The sequence below is a fragment of the Onychostoma macrolepis genome, chromosome 17, assembly GCF_012432095.1.
Source record: "Onychostoma macrolepis isolate SWU-2019 chromosome 17, ASM1243209v1, whole genome shotgun sequence".
In the NCBI taxonomy this organism is placed as follows: Eukaryota; Metazoa; Chordata; class Actinopteri; order Cypriniformes; family Cyprinidae; genus Onychostoma; species Onychostoma macrolepis.
Window position 1 is genome coordinate 19,941,200 of NC_081171.1, and position 26,588 is coordinate 19,967,787.

Consider the following 26,588-nt stretch of genomic DNA (forward strand, 5'->3'; position numbering starts at 1 on the left):
TTTAAAAATCATAATTAAGCATAATTGTGAATTTACAGACGCTACGATTTAATTAAATAATTATATGCGATGCAGTTCTAATACAGTATATGTGCTTTATTTACATGCGTGTAGGATGAGTAAGGGATAATCAACGGCTAGCTGTGCATTAAACGATTTGAATGCACGACGTGGAGGCGAAGAACCACCCGACGAAGTGCATTCAAATCGTTTAATGCACAGCTAGCCATTGATTATCCCGTTTATGCCATGGTCATTTGCCAGCATTCACATATTAAAGATGTTAATAATATTTGCGCTGCAATATTTGACCGGAACGATAAAAATGACGTTTATTTTCATCTGTATTACTATTCAACTGTAACTGTATGTTACTATGGTTACCAATGTTTATAGGAAGCGCATTAATATAGAACGTGATTAAACTGACCTGGAACTACCTGTGCAGTTAAACAAATTTAATCAACACCTGCCAGCCAATCAGAATCGAGCATTCAGACAGACCATGGCATAAGTACATGCATCACACAGTGGCTCCGTTCACAGTAGTTCCACAGAAACTGTTATCATTTACATGTGTGGAGTAGGGGTGGGCGATATGGCAAAAATATATCACGATATTTTTAAGAAAAATCACGATTCACGATTTTATCACGATTCTTTGTCATGTTGGTTTTACTATTTTGCAAGTTGTCTGAGCACTACAGCCAAACTAATTTCCCTATTATAAAGACAAAACCTTTCAAGATAACAAAAATATTAAAAAAGAATGGCGGATATTTAGGCCAAAGTGGGCGAAGATAAAAATCTGTGTCATTATTTTATCTTTGTTATTAAAAAATGAGAACAAAGATACACATTACAAATACACATACTATACAAATAAAACAGTGTTTTATTTTCAGGTACAATAGGTGTATTTAGCAGGAGCATTTGAGAAATTGAATCAACAAATATAAAAATAAAACACTATATAGATTGATTCCTATTAAATCAAATGTATTAACGTTTTTCAGTCAAGAGTAGTGAGTGATTTTTCTCTTTGTGTTTTGGTGTTTTATTAACATTGAAGGAATAATTAACCCCAAAATAAAAAGTGTTTTATATTTATACCATCATTTACTCACTCAAAAGTTTCTTTAAACCTGAATGAGTTTCTTCTGCTAAACATAAATGCTGTTTTGAGGAACGTGGAAAACCAAACAGTTGCTGGTCCACAGTGACTTATTACATAGTATTTTTTTTTCCCTTCTATCAAAAGTCAATGTGGACCAGATACTGTTTGGTTACCCACATTCTTCAAAATATCTTCTTTTGTGTTCAGCACAAGAAAGAAATTAATACAGGTTTGGGACAACATGCGAGTTAGTAAATAATGACAGAAATTAAACTAAGGTTAACTATCCCTTTAATGACAGTCGGCAGCATGTTCAGTACTGCCCTTTTAAGGCATGCACGCATCTAATATTCAGAGGCACGCATCCGTTTCTCTCAGCTGTTTACTTACTCATTTTAGACATAAGCAACGGAGTCTATACATAAACCTTGTGTGTTTTGACAGTATTAGTGCACAAGATAACTTAGTTCAGTAATCAGGTGCTTTTTGACAGGCTTTAGCACGCGCGCTTCGGGTGTACGGGCTCAGAAAAAGCGCGCGTCAGACCGATGCGTGAATAAAACATTTAACCGGCAAGGCTTTAAAGCAGATCCGAATAATGTACAGTATATTGAGACGGAGGAATAAGAACTGCAGCTGATAGAATGTGTGCTGTAGCACGTTACTACGATATTTCTTCAAAAGCAGATCGTGGAGACATTTTTATCGTCCTCGATCAAAAATCGTCATATCGCACACCCCTAGTGTGGAGCGTCTCAAACTCCATCTCTGCATGTTGTTGTGAGTTTGGGTTTATTATAACGTTCATCTGGGGACGCAATGTGCGCCATTTCATCAGATTTGTAAGGTAAATCATTTATAAATCTACGCAGGAGAATACATTGCAACTTCAAAATAAAAGCTCAAACCCTTACTCTGAGTTTATGTTTTGATGTCCACATATTCATTTAATTACAGTGGCTATAGCATTTCTGTCCTAAAGAAATGGCCAAATATTAAAGATTAAGTGGACATTTGAATTAAATAGTGCTTGGTCAATATTAAACAAGGATTAGATCGCGCAGTAATGTGTAAAAATAATCATCAGGCCGTCGGCGCTCCCTGCAGGCCTTTGTTGTTATGCGTAATGTACATTCGCTCTATTGTTTATAATACTTTATGTATTTTAACAGTTTCGTTCAATAAAACCATATTATTTCTTGCTTTTGGTACTTTGTTTGAACTAATTATTATGGCATCATTGCTATTATATATGTATTTTAAGTCATTTTAAAAGCTATTGTTCTCTTAAATCTATTTTTATTAGACACACAAAAAATTATAATTATAGGGCCCTATGAAATCCGTTTTATTTCCAAATTTAGTTTTTTTTTCCATTTTCATTTTTCTATACTCTTTCTTTTAATAATCAAAAGCATCTCCAATTAATTGATTTTATATTAAAAAAAAGTTTTTTAATTTCTTTTTTATTCAGAAATACTGCACATTTACATTTTTCACCTAAATAAATTCTGTTAAATACTCCTTTAAAACGTGTTTTTTGATTATAATTTTATTATTAGTAGACTAGAACACGTGGATATGTTGTCATTCTTAAACTATAATACTGAACTTTGATTTCAGTGATTTGGACTGTGAGATAGACACTTGCTTCTTGCACTCTGTTGCACTTTACTTTTGCTTTAAAAAAGGATTTAATAGAAATTTGGATTTCATTTGGTTTAATAAAATATTCTTAAGTAAAATTGTTGATTTTTTGTGGGAAATTAATCGTTTAGATTAATAGATTAATCGTCGTTAGTGGCAGCCCTATTTTAGACTGCTGTCACATGTGTTTTATTTCTCAGCTATTTGCTTTCACGTAAGACCTACTGTGCTTATGAGGATACTTGCAAAGACAGGCATTTTGAAAACACACAAGTGTGTGTATTTAACCATTCTAGGCCTATAATTGCCAAAAATAATACTCCCACGCTCTATGAGCACCGTCTTCCTTTGTGAACTTCTCTGACAGCACTCATAAACAGTCTCTCAGACAAGCTCGCCACATATAGCGGAATGTGTTCTCTTTCACTGCTCATTGCATTTCAACAGCTTAAAATCACTTGTTTTTAAACCAGAATGCTTAAAAAGTCATGCAGACTTTATGCTTTCGTGACCACGTGGCACAGCAACGTCACATGCACATGCAACTGTGATTGAGACGATAGTTGACAAATTTCTACTGGTTAATTGTGTCTACCTGTATATCGCCTTTGGAAGACAAATAATGACAAATGTCTTTGAAAACAAAAAACCATGTTGAATTGCACTAACTGAAAAAAATAACGCATCGCATTAACAGAGCTTGCATTTTAATGCCTTGTATTTTTAGGGCTTGCATTTTTAGGGGCTGAAATTTAACAGTTGTTTATTTAAGCTTTGATTATTTAAATTCAAAACATTTCACACACATTTTCATAATTAAAAATTCAATCATTCATATTCACCTTCCTTAGTTCACCTCTGAAATATTCAATCTGTTTAAAAATACAATGTAAGATTTTCAACAGGATTATTTTTCAGTTTTTTAGTGCAATTCAACATGCTTTTTTGTTTCAAAGACATTTGTCATTATTTTTTCTTCCATAATCGCTGTCGTCTATAATTATAATAATAAAGTATATCTAAAGTGTATCTATAATGCAATGCTAATCGACATTTATCGCCTTTATCACTGCTTAGAATATTATGAAATATGTTGCATGCCTTACTCTGTTTTAGAAGCCGCATCATCTCACAGAAGGATTTATTTCAAACACTCTACTGACGTTACGAAGTGAGTTTGGAGTAAAAACTTTATTAAATGTGGTATTTTCACGTGCTTTCAGATGGAGCAGCATTTACTACACAGAGCTGTAGTTCACTGAGAAGCTACGCAAACAGCTGTCATTATCGCGATAATTTATTCGATTTCATAATCATTCAATATCGTCTGCAATTTTTTTGCGTAGCTTGTCAGTGAACTACGGCTCTGTGTAGTAAATGCTGCTCCATCTGAAAGCAGGTGATGGAGATTTACAACTAATCACAGAACAGGCTTTACTGACAAGATGGGCATGACAATCGCATTTGATTAATCGTGCAGCCCTAATCGCCCCCACCCCTAGTGAAGTGAATATCCATGCACTGTGGGAAATGGGGGACTTAGGCAATTTCTGTAGTTTTTTTTGTCCTGCCACAAACCCCAAAAAGCTTATCTAAACAACCCATTATAAATACGTCAGATCGAGGTCAAGTGAACCCAAAACCGGTTTATACAAGCTTTCCAACACAGATTATTTGACTACTCATTTAGGCAACATACTGACTAGTCAAAAGGTACTTTTGCGCATCCCTACCTGGTAGACCAGGAGTGTCCAATCCTGATCTTGGAGGGCAAAAGTCCTGCAGAGCATAGCTCCAACACTACTACCTTTAAGTCTGAAGATCTTGATTAGCTGGTTCAGGTGTGTTTAATTGGAGTTGGACTTTTGAGTTAAACTCCACAGGACAGTGACCCTCCAGAAACAGGTTTGGACACCCCTGTGGTAGACAATCTTGGTTGACCTGGTCAGAGCTGGTAGACCTTGGTTCCGAAATCGGTGCCAAAATTGATCGACCAGCTACACCAACTTAACCTGGTATGACCTGGTTTCTACATCAGTATAAGATGGTGAACCAAGATGTGTGTGGATCACAGAAATGCAGTTTCAAAATTTCAGGCAAGTACTGACTTGGCAGGAAGACAGCAGAATCACAAAGATGTGATACAACAGCAGAATGAGCTCTCGGAGAGCCTGAAGGAGGAATATCTTGGAGAGCAAAGACAATCTGATCAAAGTTACAGGAGTATGTACTGTAAAGGTCAATCCTCCAGAATAAGGAGAAGATTTCTCCAATGATCTGAGGTAATTCTGACTAGCGTCTCCAGATGGTGGAAAACATTTTCCAGTGTGACTAAAGCATACCATTATCTCAAAGGATAAATATGATTACAGCAGAATTAAAACAATGAGAAATTTAGCCTCTCTGTAGTGTGAAGACAAGGATTTGAATGATAAAAAAAAAAAAAGACTACAGCTATGTCAGAATAAAACTAAATCAAAATATGAAGAGACATCTTTCTTCTCAGAAGCCTTGTGGCGCACCATTTGTGCCTGAAAAATTAAGAGGATATGACAAGCATGCTGCGGAGTACTTATTTATATTGACACGATCAGAGACTGAGAGCCTGAGGTTATCTATGAATTCCATCTGTTGTCACTCAAGGTTCTGCTAATCAAAAAAATTCTAATTAAAAGATGAAAATAAATGAAATGAAAAGTTTTAACAATTAAATTTAACACCGAGAACATTTTTATGTGAGAAAAAGTAAAGGATTTAGCCAACAAAAAAAACATAAGCCATGGATAAATGTTTGTTTTCCATTTACAAAAGGTCTTTTAAACATTCAGATGCTTCTTTTCTTCAACGTTAGTTGGAAAACTCAGTTATGAAGTGTTGCCTATATGCAATAGTTGTGAATAAGCTCTGAATCACAGATGCTGAGGGCAGAGCTTGCCCAAACTTCTCTTCTTCAGCAAACACACCCTCACTGGAACACACTTCATATGCGAACACCGCATTGTCTTGGCTTGACACTCCAGACACACACTTCTAGAAATCTCCTAGTTTTTCTGAAACAGAAATGAGTATCTGAAAATAAAATAATTTTAACATCATTGTACAAAATCATAAGCAGGCACAAAATGTTCTGTGCCATATAAAAAAACTGAACTGCTGTTTAAAAATGTGTTTTTCTGTGCAACTCAATAGATGAGTCAGGTTTCACTAGTTTGCTGAGGCAATCAAAGCTCTACTTAAACTCGTAAAATTGTGGCGGCAAGCCACAGCAGCTACCAAGCAGTTGAAAAATCTTCCTGAGAAAATCTTCCTGTTTTAAAGTTGTTGAGAAAGGTCACTTTCAGATGAAGTTTATTATAGGAAATATAGTCACATTGTAAGATAAAAAGTCAGATTTAAGATAATAAAGTAGCAATTGTGAGATATAAAATTGCAGTTCTGATAAGTAGTTACATTATGAGATAAAAAGTCGCAATTACGAGACATGAAGTGACAAATGTGAGATTTGAACCATCAATAAGAAATATATTGAGATATAGTCACAATTGTGTGTGATAATACCAATTATGAGAAATAGTCCCAATTAACGAAATGACAAATGCAGACGCATTGTAAGATAGAAAGTCACACTTATGAGATAAAAACTTGCAGTTATGAGAAATACTTGCAATAATGTAATATAATATGAAGTTAAGAGAAACTGAGAAATAATTAAATTATGAAATTTAATTATGGAATATGGATATCACACTTGTGAAACATAGTCCTAATTATAGGGTCTACAGTAGCAAATGAGATATAAAAATTGTAAGATACTGCATAAAGTCGCAATTGTGAGCTATTAAGTTGCAATTATGAGAAATAAAGTCTTAAATGACAGATATGAGATATTAAGTTGCAATTGTGAGATTTAAAAAAAACAGTAACGACTGGTGGAATTTGGTGGTTCAAAAACACTGCATCATGTATGAACATACCATTTTCTTTGCATTGAACCGTTGCTTAATTATTGCTGCATCTACTATCATGGTGGTACTGAAATTTGGATGATGTTGTGCAGTGCTGTACATACCGCTACAACGTGGCAACGCTCTGCAAGGTTTTGCAGCCCTCAATGCCTGATGAGTTCACACTTTGCCAATAAGCTACTAACATGCAAATGCCACATTTTATCACCAGCCACATGTGGCAATGCTTGATGCTACAGGGCAGGGGGAGCCGCCAGGTTTTGAGTGGGTACCGGCTGTGAGAACTGAATGAATAAAAAATTATACCCGTCACTCAGGTACTGCGGTTTAAAATCACATCAGACAAGCTTGCAGCAAGCTTGTTCACCAAAAGGCCAACCGCCATACACAAAATAAACAGGTGCTCATCAGTTATCAATATTTTTGATATTATAAAAAATGCAAATGTGCGTTTTTGAACTATAGTTGTCGCACACTACTGAAAGTAAAAGCTGTGGATGTTGATTCAGATTCAGTAACCACGCTGACAACTTAACTTGTTTGAGTCTTTGGGTGTGACTTGCTTATTTTATTTCATGAATCCCAGTGTGTTCTTGGCGCGCTCACTTTGGAAAATCATTTTGTGCATATGCAACTTTTATGCACGAGGCTACTGGGACTTATCCTGCAAAATATCTGACTCAATCAGATGTGAACCCAGCTGAGGTCACCTTCTGTCGTGAGCCAGCTAGTCTCCTGCCTGCATTACAGAGCTTTGAGTTAACTGCTTTCTCATCCACAGCTGGTGGGCAGCAACAATGTGGCTTTTGATATCACTGATACGAACGATGACCGACTAATAGAGAAAACATGGTATGTTATTAAGAGACTGCATTTAGGAAATACTCCCAAATTTCAGAAAAATCCTTACCATCTTGAGTGATAATGGCAACATAAATTGGAATCAGGAGGTATTCAGAGAAACCGATATGGAATCTTTAAGTGAATAATGGCCTATATGATTGGAAAAGTTGATTGTCAACCATTATGTTTTAGTTGGTATGGCAATAACAAAATCCAAATAACAAAATGGACCTTGTATCTCAATCCTCACCCGCTTCCAAATGCTGGTCTTAACTTAACAGCTTTAAGTGCTCTGTAATGCATTTAGTGCACTGGATGTATGTGTGTGGGGGCTTAGAAGGTCAAACAAGGCCATATTAAGTTTAAAAATATAGTATGCTTGTCTGTGAAGCTCACCTATAGGTTAGAACACATCAGCAAAGCTAGTAAATGTCTTCATGGATTTCCTGTAAAAATTCAAGACAAATTGCGGTCAGAGTTCCCAAGTCAGTTGGATTAAATGGGATGACCAGGAAGAGTTATTAAATAATCGATATAGCCAGGTCAAGCTATTCAGCGTTCTTTGTTATTGAAGCGTTACATTTTATTGTTTTAGGAACAGATGTTACTAACAACGCAAATCAGAGTATGTTACATCTTAATTGTATTTTAACTGTGACCACGACTTCTGCTTCTTTTGAGTTAAGCATAATTAAGCATAAACTCCTACGATACTGGCCCATTGGTTATTTATCCTGAAAATGTTTTTTTCTTATACGATGTTTCTGTTAAATATTGGTAACAAGCCTCCACGAGCGTTCATGCTTGGTGTTCCCAGATGTTAAGAGTTAGAACTTTTCTTCTCTCTCATTTTCTGACTAGTGCATTACTTAATTTTCATAACCTGGCAGCCCTGCCCATGAGTTCTCTCTGCACTTATTAAAGAGCTGATGATCTGAAAACACAACACCTTTTTGTTGTTTTAAAAACGCCACATAATTTGGAATTATTGAAATTAATATTAGGAATTTTATGGTTCTAGCTTTTGAGAGAAGCTTGTTAAAGCTTTGCCAGTTTTCATAATGAAGAGAGTGTATGAATGTGTGATGAATATAATAAACTAAATGAGGTAAAATAAACTCTGCTTATGAGTTAATATTCTCTGGATTTCCGATTGTGAGAAAGTGTCAAATTCTAAACAGAAATTTCTCAAATGTGAACATTAGTGATTATTAGTTATGATTATGTGATTATCATTTTAACCATTATAGTCCAGCCCTGGAGTAAGCCTCTGATTAGTGCTTTTTAACACCATGCACACAATTTTTCTCCTTGAAGAGGATTCACAGTCCAGAATCAAACATTAAACTAGCTTTTAACTTGTCTGACACATTTAAGCAAATATTTCATAAGCAAAACAGTACGTTTGCATGTTCATTATCCTGTTCTTGAGATAACTGTTGTACTTGCTGCTCTTGCGTTTGGGTCACCACCACAACCTTTGGCTGAACTGAAGCATCTGTGCGCTGCTGTAAACAGCGGAAATAAAAGCTATCATAAAAAAAAAAAAAAACAACTTTTTTTGTTTTGTTTCTCCCAGTCAAGCCACCATTTTGATTTAACTTTCTGATGGACGAATACTAAAGATTATACTTCAGAATGTCTATTTACGGTAAGGAAAGACAAGTGGCCTAATTTGGGAGTGTCTTTTTGACTGTTATGAGTAACGCAATTATTTGATCTCTGCTCTACTGTGCATTTCGGATGAAACTGCATAAGCGTGTCATATGCAGTGCACAGGTCAATAATGTTATTGTTTAAGTACATATAAATATAAGTGCACACAATTGTTCTACCGTCAAGGCTAAAATGCAGAATGTTAGATAGAGGACAAAGAGTTAGATGTTAATGCTTCAACTACACAGTCAAATCCAACCCTAGATAACACTCATCAGATAAGGACTCTCCTCTAATGTAAACAGACCGCTGTTATCCCATTTACAAACCCTTCTGTAAAGTGTATGAGCCTGCAAAAGTTAAGATTATTATAATAACAACACACATGGCCAAAACATTAAATCAACAAGCCCAATGATTTCCACAAAATATGGATGGAATTGTGGATTGTCACAAGAATTTTAGATTTATAAATCAAGATTATGCAATGTTTTGTGGTGAAGAAATTAGTAGGTATTCATTTGATTACATTTTAAAAGGTTGATTCAATGATTTTTATGAATTAATGGTGTTAAAAACACCTTTTTTTTTTTCTTTTTTTTTTACAATAAATCTACATAAAATCATAAAACACAATTAAAAATGTAAAGAGTTTAGGTGGAGAGGGGAAATAAAATTGATTTTATAACCTTAATATTATTGTTTAACATTTTTAAAATTACATTGATTAAAGTTTTAGCAATTCAATTGATCTATAGCATGCTTTTTGATGATTGAAATTAATTAAACCATTAATACCACATCCGGAAAAATTACAACAGAAAATGCAGAATCATAGAATTGATCTAAATGATGCTTTTGATCCAGTATAGGCTTCTAAATAAATGTATTTTGTATTGAGTAAATACCAGAGGGATTGCAGTATTATAAACAAGGCCAGTTAGCAACATGTGGTGTGTCAAACCTTTGCAGCCACTAGTTGACCAATGAGAGTGAAGAGTTTTTCTTGGACAATGACTATACCTATTACAATAAACCCCTTTTCCAAACAGCACAATCTACCTTGACCGCAGAAAAAAACATTACAACTTAGCAGCTCGGCAACTCATTTAGAATTCCATGTGCTTTAAATATGCTTTTTCCTCTGTCACTCATGTGCTTGGAACTTACAATATTTAAAACTCCACTTGAAAAGCACATAAAACACAGCAGTTTTAAAATTCATTTTTATAATGATAGACTGTACGTAATTTATGTTGTAGGACAAAACATAAATGTTAACCATAGGCTACTCTTCCAGGTTGTAGAAATGCAAACTTATCATTTCTATAAGACTGAAACCACAGTCATAATTAATCCATTAGTCATATCCAATAAGCTAAACACTTTTTAACAATTAAAGTGGGGTGGATTCAAACTGAAATAACCTCACATATCAGGTACAGGACAGGTCAGTTACCATATTTAATATGGCGGGGCAGAAAAAGATCTACAGCCTCGTACCTTGGATCACACATGCAGTTTTGACGACCTAGTGAAGGGTTTGCTAATACTACACAATCCCAAAAAAAGCAGGGAAAATCCCTATAACTCAAAGCTACTTACTGTCTTTCCATGGAGTGTTCATCAAAACTTAACAAGCTATTGTCGAACTATGCAACCTCAATCCCGATCCTCTAGACCCCTACAGAACACCATCACCTGAACTGGAGCACATCCACCCATTAAACAGCAGAATAGGGCATTTCATATACATATTTGCATCGTCTGACTGGACGGGCCAAGGGTCCCATGATCCCAAGATCCCAAAACAGAGTGTGCTGCCTACCTAAACAGCTTTTTGGAGCACTACAGACTCGTGAGATAGCCATGATGCCCAAAAACGCTGTCTAGGTAGGCAGCACACTAGGTTTTGAGAGCCAACCCATCTGAATGTGACAGTAACCTATGGACATAATAAACAGCCATCTTAGGCATCAATCGAGTAAACAAATCTATATCAGAGCTGCATATCCAGAAAGAAAGTGGAGTTTCGCCGTTATAGCTAAATGTAGATCATAAAGCGTTGCCAAATAAAATAAAAGCGAGATTTTATGACAAATATTGACCTGCTGACATAAGACATTCGGCTTTAAAACGATGAACGCTGCACAAATCCTACTGCATTACTGAAAGTCAATATAGTGTCGTATACGGCGGATACTGTGGATAAAAAAAACCTTTTAGTTTAAACCCAACGCATTCATCATAGCCAGCTGTAATTGCACGGGCGTTTTACCTTCTGTCTTCATGTAGTTTTGCAGGCAGATATAAGAATCAGCTGGTCCGTCGGACGCGTTGTGAAGACGCCATTAGTCTGAGTATTTCCTAGTGCTGTGCTGTACAGAGTCTGTATGTCTATATATGTGTGTGTGTCTCTGAAGCGAATGCGCAGCACTAGCGCCCTCTGTTGGGTGCAACACACAAATTATTATGGTGCTCTTGAAAACAGACTTTGGGACAGCTCCAAATGATATATAACAGTTTTTGGGAGCTCTTGGGGTAACATTACCTTACGTGAGTGTGTTAACCTGAAGGTAATTCTGTTTTTTAACCATCGTTTAAAATAGGCTATTGATAATTTTGCACCGGTTTAGCTTTATCTGAACGGATGGAATATTTTAAAGTAAAACATGCATTGCATTAAGGACATGTTTTTGCTATAGTTAGCCTACATTTTGTTAGTTGGATATTACAAAAGACAATATATTTCTTAACAACTAAAACAATATTTTCAAGAAAACATTTTAGAATATTTCATCATAAATTGCCAGTTTTGGCAACATTATTTTAAAATGACCACTATTTTGACTTTGTGATCAAATAAATCTTATCATTACGATTTCATCTTTAAAAATAATAGTTTTTTTTTTTAATAATTTAAATGATTTTCTAATGTATTTAGGATGTAGCCTATATGATAATGTACCCCACAATACACTGTAAAAAGTGATAAGTTGACTTAACTTAAAAAAATTTAGGAAACCCGTTGCCTTAAAATTGTTAATTAAATAATAATTAAAAAAAAAAAGTTAAGTGAACTTGACAATTCACTTAACTTATTTTTTAAAATGATTATTTACTTAATAACTTTAAGGCAAAGGGTTTCCTCAATTTTTTTAAGTTAAGTCAACTTATCACTTTTTACAGTGTAGGGATTGCCTAAATATTACTGAGTAGTGAAAACTTAAAGACTTTTAAAGAAATTTAAGTTAAGGTAGCATTGTGTATGCCCATTTCATTTTACAATTTGACACATTGAGCAGTTTGAACAATTATGAGATCAGATGTAAGAGATGTAAAAATATTTATTTTTCAAAATAAAGTAATAAAATAAAATATAATATATTATGAAGTTACAACTTTACCTTAAAATAAAAATAAACTTGAGGAATCATTTTATTTCCTATAGATTTCATTTTCAGGGTGCCTCAATGACCTTCACTATATTACAAGTGCCTCAAAGCTTTTCATTTCTAATGGGCTTACAGAGAAAAGAGTATGAAAGTTAAAGCATCTAAGGTGTACTGAAGCCTTAATGCTAATTAAAAGTGCTTTCATGCTTTCAAAGTTCAATACTTTTCTTCCAAGATTACATAAAAACAATTAATTCTACTAAGAATGTCAAGATAAAGACAACCACAGCAAAGTCAAATTTAACAACATACTCAGCTGAAAAGCAAGCATAACATAATACAAATCGTATAAATGTTTATATATTTATCACATATATATAATTTCTTCAGTGCAGTAGAATCTCTTCAAAATACTGAAAACACAGACATTTACGCACCAATGTATCCAACCAGCTTTTGGAGCTGTGTTGTAACTATATTGTACAATTGTTTATTACCATATAAATTAAATCAGCCCTCAATGTAAACACAGTCTAAAAACAGCATTATTAAAACAGTTCACCACTCCAGTTTCATATCTGCTTTGCTCCACAAATATTTCCCCCCTCTTATGAGAAACATCTTCTCATCAAAGCCACTAAACTTGATGGCCTCTTCCACACCAACATCCAGAATGGACTTTGACGGATCTTTTCTCCCCTCTCGGCAATCCAAGAAGCGCATCTGCGGAATCAGATATGGAGGATTAAAAAATCTATTTATGATGATTGCTCTTTCTGATGATGTAGCGTAGACAGCATGATTATTAATAGAGATCAGAGATTATCAAGGGAGGGAAAAGTAATTTGAAGCCTGGAATGAGGCAAATTACTGCAGGCCTTATTATATTCCTATCCATAATCCTTCCACTACTGATATGATGACAATGTAATTTAAAAGAATCATTTACACTGTAATAATAGTGTAATCTAATATAGAAAAAAATCCTTTAGACACTACTGACAACATAATCGAATATAAAAAAATCCTTCACACGGTAATGAGAAGAAAACTTAATGGATGCTGAGAAGAAAATATGAGACCACTTACATATTCATCAAGAATCAGGTAAGAGTCTCTCATCTGTAAAAGAAAAATAGATGAGTAAGTAAACAATTCATATCAGGTTGCTTTATATTCAAGTCCCTGGCACCTATGCTTTTTTTATTTAAATTCAAATCTTGCCGTGCACACTTATAAGTCGTAAAAGCGTAGGTAATGAATTGAAACTGAAAGTGTATTGCTGTGTTACCCATAAATTGAAGCCACTTTATCTTCCAAATTTGAAACGCTGATCTGAATTGAGCGAAAGTATGCACTCTGTGCCTCAAAATTACCTTTTGATTAGACTCTGGAACCAGACACTTGACGCTCTGGTGGCGGTCCAGGAAGTCTTGGAATTGCTGTTCGCTAATGATGAATTTCTCTGCCTCGCGGAGGCTGTTCTCCCCAGCGTTTTCCCCGTCAATTAGCAGACACTGGAAGACCTGTGTGTGCATTGCAATACAGTCTTAATAACGCGGTCAGCAGCCTGGTTAAAATGATAGAGTCTGCAGTAATGAAGTAACAGTACCTTCCAGCGCACTGGGTTCAGATCAGTGATCTGCTCGGTCATATCTTCATCCACATTGTAGGTGTTGATAACTGAGTTGATTTTGAAAGCCACCTTATAGTCTCGGCACCAGTTATGAACTTTATGTAGTTTGTCGAGATGACTTTTCCTGCCCTGACCTCGACCTATGACTTTATTGGTGTCCTCGTTAAAACTGTCGCAAGATACAGCCAGGATGTCCAAGTGGTCCCCTATTAAAGATACAAATTAAATTGGTACATTTGTATGCAAATACCTTTGATATAACAATGTATTTGTCTGAAATGTATTTAGCAAAGTATATATTCCATTTAGTGAATAGTTCAAAAGTTTGTGGTCTGTGAGTTTTTTTCTTTTTTTTTTTTTTCTAAAGAAGTCTTTCATGCTCACCAAGCCTGCATTTATATATTTTATCGAAAGAAAACAAAACAAAAAAACATAGTAATAAATATTATTTCAAATTAAAATAACTGTTTTCTGTTCAAATATATTTTAAAATGTAATTTATTTATGATGACAAAGCTTTATTTTCAGCTGTCATTACTTCAGTCACATGATTAGTAATATCTAATATGCTGATGCTCAAGAAACATTCCTTATTATTAATGTTGAAAATAGTTGATAGGTGTTGCTTAATATGTTTTTGGGGACATATTCAAGATTCTTCAATGAACAGAAATTCTATGCATTTTTGTAACATTATAAATGTCTTTTACTTTCACTTCTGATCAATTGAATTAAGTATTATATATATATATATATTTTTTTTTTTTATTTTTTTTTTTTATTAGAAAAATATAAAAATATTATACAAATCTTACTGACTGTGCAAATTTTTAATTAGCCATATTTTAGCTTGGCCATATTTCACAACTATTCTTTTACTTATTGTGCACTCTGTTAGTCAAATCACCTTGAGCAAAATACTGAAAATCATTTTTGTTGTACTGTATGTGAGTTTGTTGCTAGTATTTTGGAATACAAAAAAGCTCACATTACTGTGCATTTGACAGTGCAATAATAAGGCATCTCACATTAACAAAATGTAACCTAGGCCTACTTAATATTCTTAATTATAAGTAGGCCTTTCGTGGAGCTGTATATAATAAATGTTGTTATAGTCTAGGTTTTTCCTAGTAGGCTATTATTAATTAGGGCCTATACTACACTCTCAGAAATAAAGGTACAAAAGCTGTCACTGGTGCGGTACCTTTTCAAAAGGTACATGTTTGTACCTAAAGGGTCCATTTTGGTACCTTAAAGGTACATATTAGTACATAAAGTGTACATATTTGATCCTAATAGGTACAAAAGTGTCCCTTTTGAAAAGGTACCGCCCCAGTGACAGCTTGTGTACCTTTATTTCTGAGAGTGTAACGTGAAATACGTGTCACGTTAAAGCCAGAGTTTAAAATCAATCTTTGCTGCCCTCTGCTGGTCATGAACGACTCTCACCGTATTTCTGGAACCAGGTTTCTGTGATCAGACTGCCATTGCTAACGATGCTGACGCTGGGCAGCTGCAGCTCCTGTTTGCAGTATCGCACGAGCTCTCCCAGAAAATGACCTCTCTCGTGAAGGAAGGGTTCTCCACCCGAAAAGTTGACTTTTTCCATTCCTAAAACACACAATCGATAATATATATATATATTTTTTAAAGTGTGAGAATAAAAATGACAGTCAGCTTTAAGAGAAAAATGTTAACTTTTGTAATGTAATCTTTTTGGTATTAGCCTACATGATCGTTTACTGTCACTTTTGATCAGAAAAGCATTCTTATTATTAGAAATTAAGTAGCCTATAAAATAAAATGAATAAATCAAATTCTAAAGCTTTAGGCTAATTTTAAGTTGGGCTACTAACTGTCTGTCGGTTAGTAAATGTTAGATAGCCTACCTGCGTCTTTCAGAAGTCGTAAGCCTCGCTTTGCCTCTTCAATAGGCACGACGAAAGAGGTCTTTGCGGTGTGGAAGCAAAATCCGCATTTGTAATTGCACTGCCGGGTAAAGTGGTAGTTTACACTGCTTGGAGTAGTCAACTGCGTGCTGGAGCCCTCTTTCTGCTCTTTGGTGCGAGTCTTCGGGCGACTGATCCTTCCGACAGGTGTTTGTTGCACCTGCGTGCCTGATACCAGCATAAAGACCCATCTCAGCAGGGCAGCTAAGAAGCTGTGGACGTTCTTGACACAAAACTGCATTAACATTGCTGTAAAACCAACTTGGTTTGACGTCAACATGGGTGTTGTGAGGAATGAGGCTCAGAGAACTTATACCTCCCTATTTATAAGGGGCAGTCTCAAGTTGCTTTTCTGATCAGTTTCTTTTCTTGCTTGAGAGAACTGGAAAACGAAAGATAAACAGAATACTATCAGCCGAGTCAACCACAGTAGGCTTTAAGCTAGGCGTGGTGTTTTATTTTGTTTTTAGTCACCATGGATGCAACTGGATCGTTATTTTCTCTTTAAAACACGGGGCAAATGATTACAATACAGCCTAGGTTTCATCTCATTGTCATTCTTAGAATATATTAAAAATGGTAGGTCTATTAATAGCCTAATTGATATTTACAACATTAAATGTTACCAACAACAAAAGCAATATAGGCAATTAGGCTACGTAGCCTAATAGCCACATTCATTAAATCGTAAAAAAAAAAAAGTCAACAACGTTGACAACAGTTGAAAAGTCCTACAGTTATTCATTTTAACAAGCATCAACGAGCGAATATTAATTGAATGGAAAATGTGTGGAAAAACCTGCTTGAAACCAACCAATCTTGCTGGTCTGGTTCATGTTTACATGGAATAGCCTAACAATTTACACCGAAACTTTGTAGATTATTAATTGCTTATGTAATCTTATTGTTGAAAAGAAACTGCAATAAAGTGCATCCTAATTGAATTATTTATCCGTGCACTGGCTTGACAGACTAAGTTTACGTAAGTATACGGCTATGTTGCCTTACTTTCGTTTTCGGATCTAAGTTTCGTTTCTCTGTAAGCGCTCTTCTCCAGATCAGCAAGAATGACATTGCTCTATATATGCTACTGTAATATCTATCACGGTTCACAATGCTAAAGAGAGCAATGTTTCGCTGTGGACAGCTGAGTTCGCGTGTATTCGCGGTGGAGTTTGATGCACGCACTCAACCTCTTTATTTCACGCTGAGCTCAAACCCACAAGAGCTTCATCATGCTCATCAGCAGCTCTTTGGAGATGATGGGAAGCTCTTCTCGCTACATGTCCACAGTGACAGCAGAATTGAGAAAGCGCAAACGCACGCCGAGATCAAACACAAGCTGTCCGTAACACTGTCGCGAGATTGCGATGTTTTTGAAGCGTCGTCTTTTATACCGGACGTCAAAAATAGCGTCGTTAAAGGATTTTTTATACGAGACAAATCCACTACTACCCTCTCAGAGGACATACTAAAGACGCTGCAGCAAAGTAAATCAGTATGTGTGTTTTCATACAAGCGCGAGGGTGAGTACTGCTGGCAGGAGCTGTGGTCACCTGTCAATCAAGTGCAGGAGTCGGTGAGGCAGTACATCGCACCTGCAGCAGCAGCAGAGCATCACCCATCCACACTGAACATCAGGAACTCTGATGTCTTCTACTGTATAGATGAAGCCTATAAAGTTCTTCAGGAGGTACAGTATGATTTGAAAGCATTTTGGGACTAGGTTATAGTACAGTAGTTACTATATAGCCTACAGTACATTTATTTTTACTTAGGCTACTTTTTATTTTCATATACACTCTTAAAAATAAAGGTGCTTCACGATGCCATAGAAGAACCTTTTTGTCTAAATGGTTCCATAAAGAACCTTTAACATCTGAAGAACCTTTCTGTTTCACAAAAGGTTCTTTGTGGTGAAAGAAGGTTCTTCAGATTATAAAAAAGGTAAAAATGGTTCTGGCATTGCTTCAAGAACCTTTTGAAGCACCTTTATTTTTAAGAGTGTAGGCTATATATATAGCCAGATTTCCCAGAAGTATAACTATCACTCTTTTCATAGTTTTTACCAGCTCTGCATCACTTGTTTTGTATTTGTCTGTTTTTTTTTTCCTAGCTAAAAAAACTGCTCATCATGAAATGAAAGCTAAAAAGTGAAGGCTTGGTTATTTCAGGAACTTTGTCAAAAGTCCATTGTTTTTGAATTTCTGTGTTAGATTTGCTTATTTTCACACTTAAAACCATGATTTAGTATTCCTCTTGTAACACGGTCCTCTTTTGTGCAAAAAAAAAGTATTTGGCTTTATTTTGTAACTTTCAGGACGGTGTACTCATTTTTGCAACACAACATTTAATCACTTTAATAAGAAAAATATTATTTTCATGATATCTCCAAATGTCTTAAAGGCATAGTTCACACAAAATTAAAATTCTGTCATCATTTACTTGCCCCCAAGTAGTTCCAAACCTGTATGAATTTCTTTGTTCTGCCGAACACAAAGGAAGATATTTTGAAGAAAGTTTGTAACCAGCCTGTTTTGGGGCACCATTCACTTCCATAGTAGGAAAAAAAAAAATACTATGGAAGTCAATGGTGCCCCAGAACTGCTCTGTTTCCCACATTCTTCAGAATATCTTCCTTTGTGTTCAGCAGAACAAAGACATTCATACAGGTTTGGAACTACTTGAGGGTGAATAAATGATGACACAATTTTCATTTTTGGGTGAACTATCCCTTTAAGAGTAATTGCTGGTCGGCGTGACATACTGCACCATTGTGCTTCAGGCATCCCGAGTTCAAATCTTGACTCGAGGACTTTTCCCAATCCTGCCCCACCGTCTCTCTCCCACGTCACTTCCTGTCAGTTCTGATCTGTCCTATCATAATAAAGGTGAAAATGCCAAAAATAAATCTTATAAAAAGAGTAATTGCTGAATTTGTTAAGTTTCTGGGTTGTTGTACACATATACTACTTGAAAATAGTTATAATACTTCAAAGTTAAAAAAGTATCAAAACACAAGTTTTAAAACCTCTGTAGACTGTTTTACTTTGATGCTGAAATGAAAGTGTATAGGCTACCTAATTTAAGGGAACAGTGAACATTGGGTGATTAATTAATCAATGTAATTCAGTACTTAACCACAATGCAGCATAGTGTAAAACAAAACATCTTTCTGCCCATCTCAGTGCACTGACATTATCCCTGAGTCAAAGGAAGTGCTGAAGCTTGTAGACGAACAGTTGGAGACAAGCAGGGGTGATGGATTTCCTGTCATTGTGATCGAGGGACTGGATGCCACAGGTTAACACTGAGCCTTTGATAAATACTTTATTCAGCTAATTAATAAGTATGCAGTCAAACACAATATTTTTTTTTTACCAAGCAGAACGTAATGTCACATACATATTCATAGCTTCCAATATGATAAAAAACTTAAACAAACAAAAAGTGTGCGCACTAAAATTCTGTTGCTTTCTGTTTCCCTGATTTCTCCATGTACCCAGGTAAAACTACTCTCACAGAAGCCCTGCAGGAGTCTCTGAATGCTACTCTGCTGAAATCTCCTCCCCAGTGCCTGGCTCCTTTCAGACAGCGCTTTGACTCAGAACCACCCCTCATCCGCAGGGCCTTTTACGCTCTGGGGAACTACATCACTGCTGCCCACATCGGGAAAGAGTCCTTGAGGGCTCCTGTCATAGTGGACAGGTAGAGATGTGTGCGCCACAAATACACTCACATGCTGTTTGGGCAGCACTGTGGAACGTATGAGAATGTAGCAAATATGTGACCCTGGACCACAAAACCAGTCTTAAGTCGCTGGGGTATATTTGTAGCAATAGCCAAAAATACACTGTATGGGTCAAAATTATTGATTTTTCTTTTATGCCAAAAATCATTAGTATATTAAGTAAAGATCATATTCCATGAAGATATTTTGTAAATTTCCTACCGTAAATATATCAAAATGTCGTTTTTGATTAGTAATATGCATTGCTAAGAATTAATTTGGACAACTTTAAAGGTGATTTTCTCAATATTTAGATTTTTTTGCACCCTCAGATTCCAGATTTTCAAATAGTTGTATCTTGGCCAAATATTGTCCTAACAACCCATACATCAATGGAAGGCTTATTTATTCAGCTTTCAGATGATGTATAAATCTCAATTTCGAAAAATTGACACTTAAGACTGGTTTTGTGGTCCAGGGTTACATATATGTTCTAAAGCTGAATTTGTGGAAATCGAGGCTCAGTCAAATGTAAATTGTTATTTGAGAATACTTTAAGTATATAAACTATCAGATTTCATTTATTTTTGTAATCAGAGCAGTATTTATCTGGCACAAAAACAATGAGGATATCCAATTTGGGTGGAATATATCTTTAACAGACTGGTTCACTGGAACTGATAGTTGAAAATGATAGTAGTAGCATTTCTACTTCAAGTTAGTTCGTTACCCAGCACGATTATAGACAACCTCCCCTTTTCTTTTTTTTTTGTCTCTGTTAGGTACTGGCACAGCACAGCAGCGTATGCCATTGCCACAGCAGTTGGTGGAAGAGTTGAAAACCTCCCAAAGCCAGACTCAGAGCTCTACCAGTGGCCAGAAGACCTGCTCCAACCAAACCTGGTGCTGCTCCTCACTGTCAGTCCAGAAGAAAGACTGAGAAGACTCAGGGACAGGGGACAGGACAAGACCGTTGAGGAGGCTGAACTGGAGATCAATCAGCTCTTCCGACTTAAGTAGGTCAACTTGTTAAATGTGAGGGTGTTTTTAAGGTACATCTCAACAACATGCTTGTGTACTGCATGTGATAACCCTTATAGTTATCAGATGCTGTTGTGCATCTCTAGACTGGTTGTACACCAGCTGGCCTAAATACTCCAAAGTAAACTTCAATAGCTATTTCTAGGGGATTTTCAGGTAATGACGCCATTTGTGACAAAAAATGTGCATGTCTTGAACTTTTTACTTTGGAAAAAACAGTAATAACTTAATATGAAACAAGTTTAATAAATTAATGATGAAATCATTGTGAAATATTCACAATGATTTGGGGTTGAATATAACCAGATAAAGACTTTTTTATCATGTGGTCAAAGAATTTATGATGTCACCCCTTCAAATATGTAATAATTAATATAATTTTGCAGGATAACAGGTTTGCATAACAATGACAGATTTGCATTTTAATTTCAATAATAGCAATATTTTTGGTAGAATTTGTTTTTAAAATTGTATAGACCGCCGTTCAAAAGTTTGGGGTCAGCAAGTTTTTTATACATAACTTTTATTCTCCAAGGATGCATTAAAGACTTTCACATTTCTATTTCAAATAATTTTTTTTATAAAAAACAACAACAAAAAAAATTCAATAATTTTAAACACCTTTTTATTCCTCAAAGAATTCAATAAATAAATAAATAAATAAAATAAGCAGCTGTTTTCAAAATTTGCAATGATAAGAAATGTTTTTTGAGCACCAAATCAGTGTTGATTTCTTAGAATGATTTCTGAAGGATCATATGACACTGAAGACTGGAAGCTTTGTCATCACAGGAATAAATTACATTTTAAAATACTGTGAAATAGAAAACAGTTATTTTTACTGTATTTACTGTATTTTTTTTTTTTTACTAAATAAATGCAGCCTTGGTGAGTTTAAGAGACTTTTTTTTTACAAACATTAAAAAAATCTTACCAGCCTTAAACATTTGAACAGTAGTGGATACTCTATTAAAATAAAAAACTGTTAGTCAGATGAAAACACACACATACATATATGTATATGTATGTTTTCATCTGACTAACAATTTTTAATTGAGAAAGACAATGAGCGTTCATGACAAATTGCTCTTTGTTTTCAGAGTGGAAGAAGCTTACAAGAGAATCCAGAATCCTGCCTGCATCATCGTGGATGCAAGCCCCTCTCCACAAGAAGTGCTGCAACAAGTGCAGCATTTAATTAGGAACAAATGTCACTTGTAAACAACCAGCTCCCTACCCCACGAGGCAAGAAGCAATGCAATCCCTCCACACACCACTAGATGGTAGTGTAGTGTTACGATTCCACCCCCAGTCAACTAAAGCCACTGTAAGAGCTCCAGTCAGCCGAGCCTGTTGATTGAAAGGGAGGCTGGTGGCTAACTGCCAGCATATATTTCAGGGCTCCTATCTGGACATGTCACAACATATTCCCCTTCCCACAGAGCTTTAGTGATGACACGAGAGGGAAAGTTATTGCGGGTGCCGTAGCTGGGTGTCAGCTCTCATACGCGGGGTCACAGCGTCCACTTTCCTCACTCTGACTTATTCCCAGTGAAACACAGGAACTCAGCTAAAGAGGTTTGAGAATTCATCAATCACTTCAATTAGATTTAAACACAAGAACTCATTGTTGGTCAGCTCAGTGTTCACTCCTTCAGGAGATGGAATCAAGGGACCTTATGGAGGTATTAAAAGCGATAGATCTGATACAGGCAATTTAAACTTGCTTTGATTTGTTGCTGTTGCTTTTGGACACAGAATCTGATCATTAATTAAGAGTGATATGCTAGGACAAAAATGTACGCTGTAACTCAGTTTTCAGATCCAGATTCCTTAAAGTCTGTTTATTGTACTAAAATAATCAGCTAAGAATAAATTGTAATCTAATACAAATCTTTTAAATATGTTACTCGGGTTTCACTTCATTTTAAACAAACAGTTCACCTACAAATGAAAATACTGTCATGAAGGGAACACACTTGTCAAGTGTGGGGGAAAAATTTAAAAACCAAAAAAAGTAGTCCATATGCTATATTACAAGTCGAACAATATTATTTGTGTAACCAGACTAATGCTTCATTACTTTATTATTTTTAATTGTTATTATTTAAATTAATTAATTAATTATTAATTAATTAATCTACATCACTGGTCAAAACATGGCACAATGTGTTTACAAACAAACTATTCACAAGATTTCTATGGAAAGCTATTTTTGCTACAGAATCAAAAAAATAATACATAAAAAAAAAAATAGCTTTATAGTTTTTTAATTTTTTTAGTTTATATCTTGCAATTCATATTTTCCCCTGCAATTCCGGGAATAAAGCTGGGAATAAAGAATTGTATCTGTTAAAGAAAGGTCTGACTTGTGAGATAAATATAGATAGATAGATAGATAGATAGAGATATACTGTATATCAGTGGTGGGCCGTCAGGGCCAGCAAAGCCTTCTCTGCTGACCTAAACACTATCAGAATCACTGACTTAGTTTTAATATATTTTTTTCCATGAATGTGTATTAAATTATTTCCAATAGTCTATTCTCTTCATTTCATAGCTTTTCTCTTCTTTGCGCTGCTTCCAGTAGTGTATGTTTATATTAGAGCTTTTATCCATTCATATTTCAGCAATCGTGTTGCCAGGCTCAAAGAAATCTGCCTAAGGTGTAAAATGCACGGCCCGCCACTGCTGTATATAGATGTAAGCTTGCGTAACCTGTGAGTCATAATTGTGAGATAAAAAGTCACAATTATTATTTTTTTATTATTTTTTTCTATTCCATGGCGGACACTTTAGAGCAATTGCCAAAAATAAAAAGGAAAAAATAAATAAATAAATATAAAACCCCCACCAAAAAGTAGTCCATGTCAAACAATATGTTTTTGTGTTTTTCACAATTAAAAAAATAAAAAATTGTGTGTACAGACTGATTTATTATTATTACTTTTTATTTAAAATGTTCTTTTTTTAATTATTAATATTTTTATCTGAAAATGTCAAAATGTTTCACAATGCATTCACAAACCATTTTAGAATCTTAACACAAACACTAATGAGATTTCAGAGCTTCGGTGGAGGGGAACGTTATCAGTAAACATCAACCTAAATTTCAGTCTGAACACCAGAATTTGATAATGACCGAAAGAGTTTTAATTTTTGGATTATTCAACTAATCTTTTAATTATACACATGATCTTCAATAATCCACATTTAGCACACATGCACACCTTATGCATGCATGCATGCAGGCATCCATCTGCCCTCATGTGCTAACAATACCACACTTACCCTATAATTCATTTATATGGTGAACACTGCATTTACCCAGTGATAGCAAGATTAATTAAAGGTTTTAGTAATTATGAGCTCAGTGAGGATATGGGCCGGGAAAGACGGAGTGACCCGTCTATCTCACACTGATGCCTCAGCAGTGTGGAGAAGAGAGTGGGGTATATTCATATGGCAATTAAGAGAGTCCTGTAGATCACTGTCAGACGGCTTTCCACACCACTGCGCAATTACACACTCCCCTTAGCCAATTATTGAATCTTTTGCTATAGACGCAATTATATGTTTATTTTTTTTAACACATTGCATATACCCCATATATGCTCGTGGGTGGTTAATATTAATGCCTCATAGGCGTAAAAGGCCACATTTAAATGTGCGGCATGAGAAATGTACTGGTCAGTGATTTTAATAAACGATTGAACTGGTTGCAGTTAAATTCCTGGGATTTTCTGCTTGGAGACCACAGTGGTCCCCAATGGTCGGACAAGCCAGGTTGATCAATTTTCCATCTATTTGCTGTTGCTCTCAGTGGGAATATACAGTCTTTAAGGATTATATGTTCAGTTGTTATGGACAGACACTCCTACAGTGCAGTCCTTATGAACTAGGGAGGGGGTCAGACATGTGCTCTTAAAATACTCTGGCCGGCTTGTAAGTAGCTTGAGCAGTGCTTTATGTATAGTCATCCTTCACTGACTGTAATAAGTCTTTCTTGTGGCGTATTATGAGAATTTGAAGTTATAGCAGTATGTTTCTATTAAAAATGTATACTACTGTTCAAAAGTTTGGGGTCGTAAGATCAGTAAAAGTCTCTTTTCTTATGACAAAAATACTGTAAAAACAGCAATATTGTGAAATAATATTGTAATTTAAAAGAACAGTTTTCTATTTGAATATATATTTAAAAAGTAATTTATTCTTTTAATGGAAAGCTGAATTTTCAGCAGCCATTACTCCAGTCTTTTGTGTCACATGATTCAATTTTGTTCTCCCAGTATTCTTTGAGGATATAAATGTCTTTTGTAACATTATAAATGTATTTACTGTCACTTTTGATCAAATTCGTGCATCCTTGCTGAGTAAAATGATTAATTTTAACTAATTAAACTAAAATAAACGTTTTGAAAAAAAAAAAAAAAAAAAAATATATATATATATATATATATATATATATATATATATATATATAAATAAATTAAAATGAACTTTTTAATTAACATTTTTACTGAACCCAATATTTTTAACGGGAGTATAGTTGTAATAATAATAATAATAATAATAAAATCACAATTGTGAGATATAAAGTTGCACTTAAAAGAAATACATTTGCAACTGATGGATAAAGTTGATTAAATGTTACAATTACAAAAATTAGAATCACTGTTTGTTCATTCAACATATAAGTTAATAATTTCTGATGCTTTTAGATCAATGGATACAAACTGTCCATTGTTTCTAACACACAAAGTAAGTTTATTTCAATGAACTTGATATACTGTACAACCTCATATATTCAAAACCCTATTAGCAAAACTACATCACAACCTTAATTTTTCATTTCAGTCTAAACTATTTATAGAAAAGACACTTATTTTACCAAATGCTTTAATCTAAAGTGATTTGCAAATGAGGAGTGTACTGAATCTTACAATAATCAGGCATAAAAACAAAGCTGAATGCACTGAACCCTTTAAACAAACATTTGATCATATGTGCTTTTGAAATATGAAAAATCAGGTCAGAGTGCAGAGGGTCTGTGCAGAGGGGAAAGGTAAGCCACCATCCTCCCCAGCAGGCCCCATGAAATCTACATCGGCCACTTCAATATTTCATTAGCACAACAAAGAACAAGACAGAGAAAACCCTCTCTGCAATAATTAAAGATCCAGCAGGGATGGAGCCGCACAGCAGTCTGCAGTCCCCCCCGCCTAAGTAATAGATCAAATGAAAGCTGTCCCTATGAACATGAATAATGAGTGAAGTGTGCTGAGAGGTGGGGGTGGTATAGGAGGGTGGGCTGGAGTGGGATCTAGAGACCTGGCACTGACACCCTCCTTCTCTGGGCCCAGAGATGCTGCCAACTGCAGGGGGGTGAGGGGGGCGATAGAAGCCTATAGGACCCTATGGAAGAGATGGCGGGAGGAGGACCAGAGAGGCACTATATGTGTGTGTTCTGTGCTTCTATAACACTAAATCTGCCAAATACACCAGATGATAAGCAGGTGACTTTAGATCAGCATTCCGATTACACAGTGACCTTCTGGGTGTTATGATGGGGATTATGATTTTGATTAGTAATGCTTTACAATAGAGTT

General features: G+C 35.3%; 3 protein-coding genes across 4 annotated transcripts in view; 1 reads left to right on the forward strand and 2 right to left on the reverse strand.

Moving 5' to 3' along the window:
- The window catches only part of rnf144aa (ring finger protein 144aa), a 43,117-nt gene extending 31,458 nt beyond the window's left edge, over positions 1–11,659 (reverse strand). Inside the window, exon 1 of one of the 2 annotated variants that reach the window (XM_058748993.1) lies at positions 11,507–11,659. Coding sequence is in view for 1 of the 2 variants with exons in the window: in XM_058748992.1 (XP_058604975.1) it covers positions 10,834–10,844 (11 nt within the window). In the remaining variant the exon portion in view is untranslated. Of the gene's footprint in view, positions 1–10,833; positions 11,408–11,506 lie in introns of those variants that run through there. The other variant, XM_058748992.1, reaches the window with a different exon arrangement.
- An 898-nt stretch (positions 11,660–12,557) lies between these two features.
- On the reverse strand, positions 12,558–16,733 carry rsad2 (radical S-adenosyl methionine domain containing 2). Its single transcript, XM_058749880.1, has 6 exons — positions 16,149–16,733; positions 15,709–15,870; positions 14,236–14,465; positions 14,000–14,149; positions 13,713–13,745; positions 12,558–13,346 (listed from the first exon to the last, which is right to left on the reverse strand). The coding sequence occupies exons 1-6, from the start codon at positions 16,486–16,488 to the stop codon at positions 13,182–13,184; spliced, it is 1,080 nt and encodes a 359-aa protein (XP_058605863.1). The 5' UTR covers positions 16,489–16,733; the 3' UTR covers positions 12,558–13,181.
- Positions 16,734–16,805: 72 nt separating this feature from the next.
- cmpk2 (cytidine monophosphate (UMP-CMP) kinase 2, mitochondrial) lies at positions 16,806–25,378 on the forward strand. The gene is made up of 5 exons (XM_058749879.1): positions 16,806–17,901; positions 19,397–19,511; positions 19,715–19,916; positions 20,721–20,954; positions 22,080–25,378. The coding sequence occupies exons 1-5, from the start codon at positions 17,323–17,325 to the stop codon at positions 22,198–22,200; spliced, it is 1,251 nt and encodes a 416-aa protein (XP_058605862.1). The 5' UTR covers positions 16,806–17,322; the 3' UTR covers positions 22,201–25,378.
- Positions 25,379–26,588: the final 1,210 nt, after the last annotated feature.

What these genes read in the sequence shown, in the direction of transcription:
- rsad2 (XM_058749880.1), bottom strand. Translation starts at nt 16,488, where the DNA reads ATGTTGACGTCAAACCAAGTTGGTTTTACAGCAATGTTAATGCAGTTT. An exon ending in ACGACTTCTGAAAGACGCAG is followed by an intron (nt 15,871 to 16,148) that starts GTAGGCTATCTA and finishes TGTGTGTTTTAG; the next exon opens with GAATGGAAAAAGTCAACTTT. An exon ending in ACCTGATTCTTGATGAATAT is followed by an intron (nt 13,347 to 13,712) that starts GTAAGTGGTCTC and finishes CTGATTCCGCAG; the next exon opens with ATGCGCTTCTTGGATTGCCG.
- cmpk2 (XM_058749879.1), top strand. Translation starts at nt 17,323, where the DNA reads ATGCTAAAGAGAGCAATGTTTCGCTGTGGACAGCTGAGTTCGCGTGTA. An exon ending in CGAGGGACTGGATGCCACAG is followed by an intron (nt 19,512 to 19,714) that starts GTTAACACTGAG and finishes CCATGTACCCAG; the next exon opens with GTAAAACTACTCTCACAGAA. An exon ending in GCTCCTGTCATAGTGGACAG is followed by an intron (nt 19,917 to 20,720) that starts GTAGAGATGTGT and finishes TGTCTCTGTTAG; the next exon opens with GTACTGGCACAGCACAGCAG.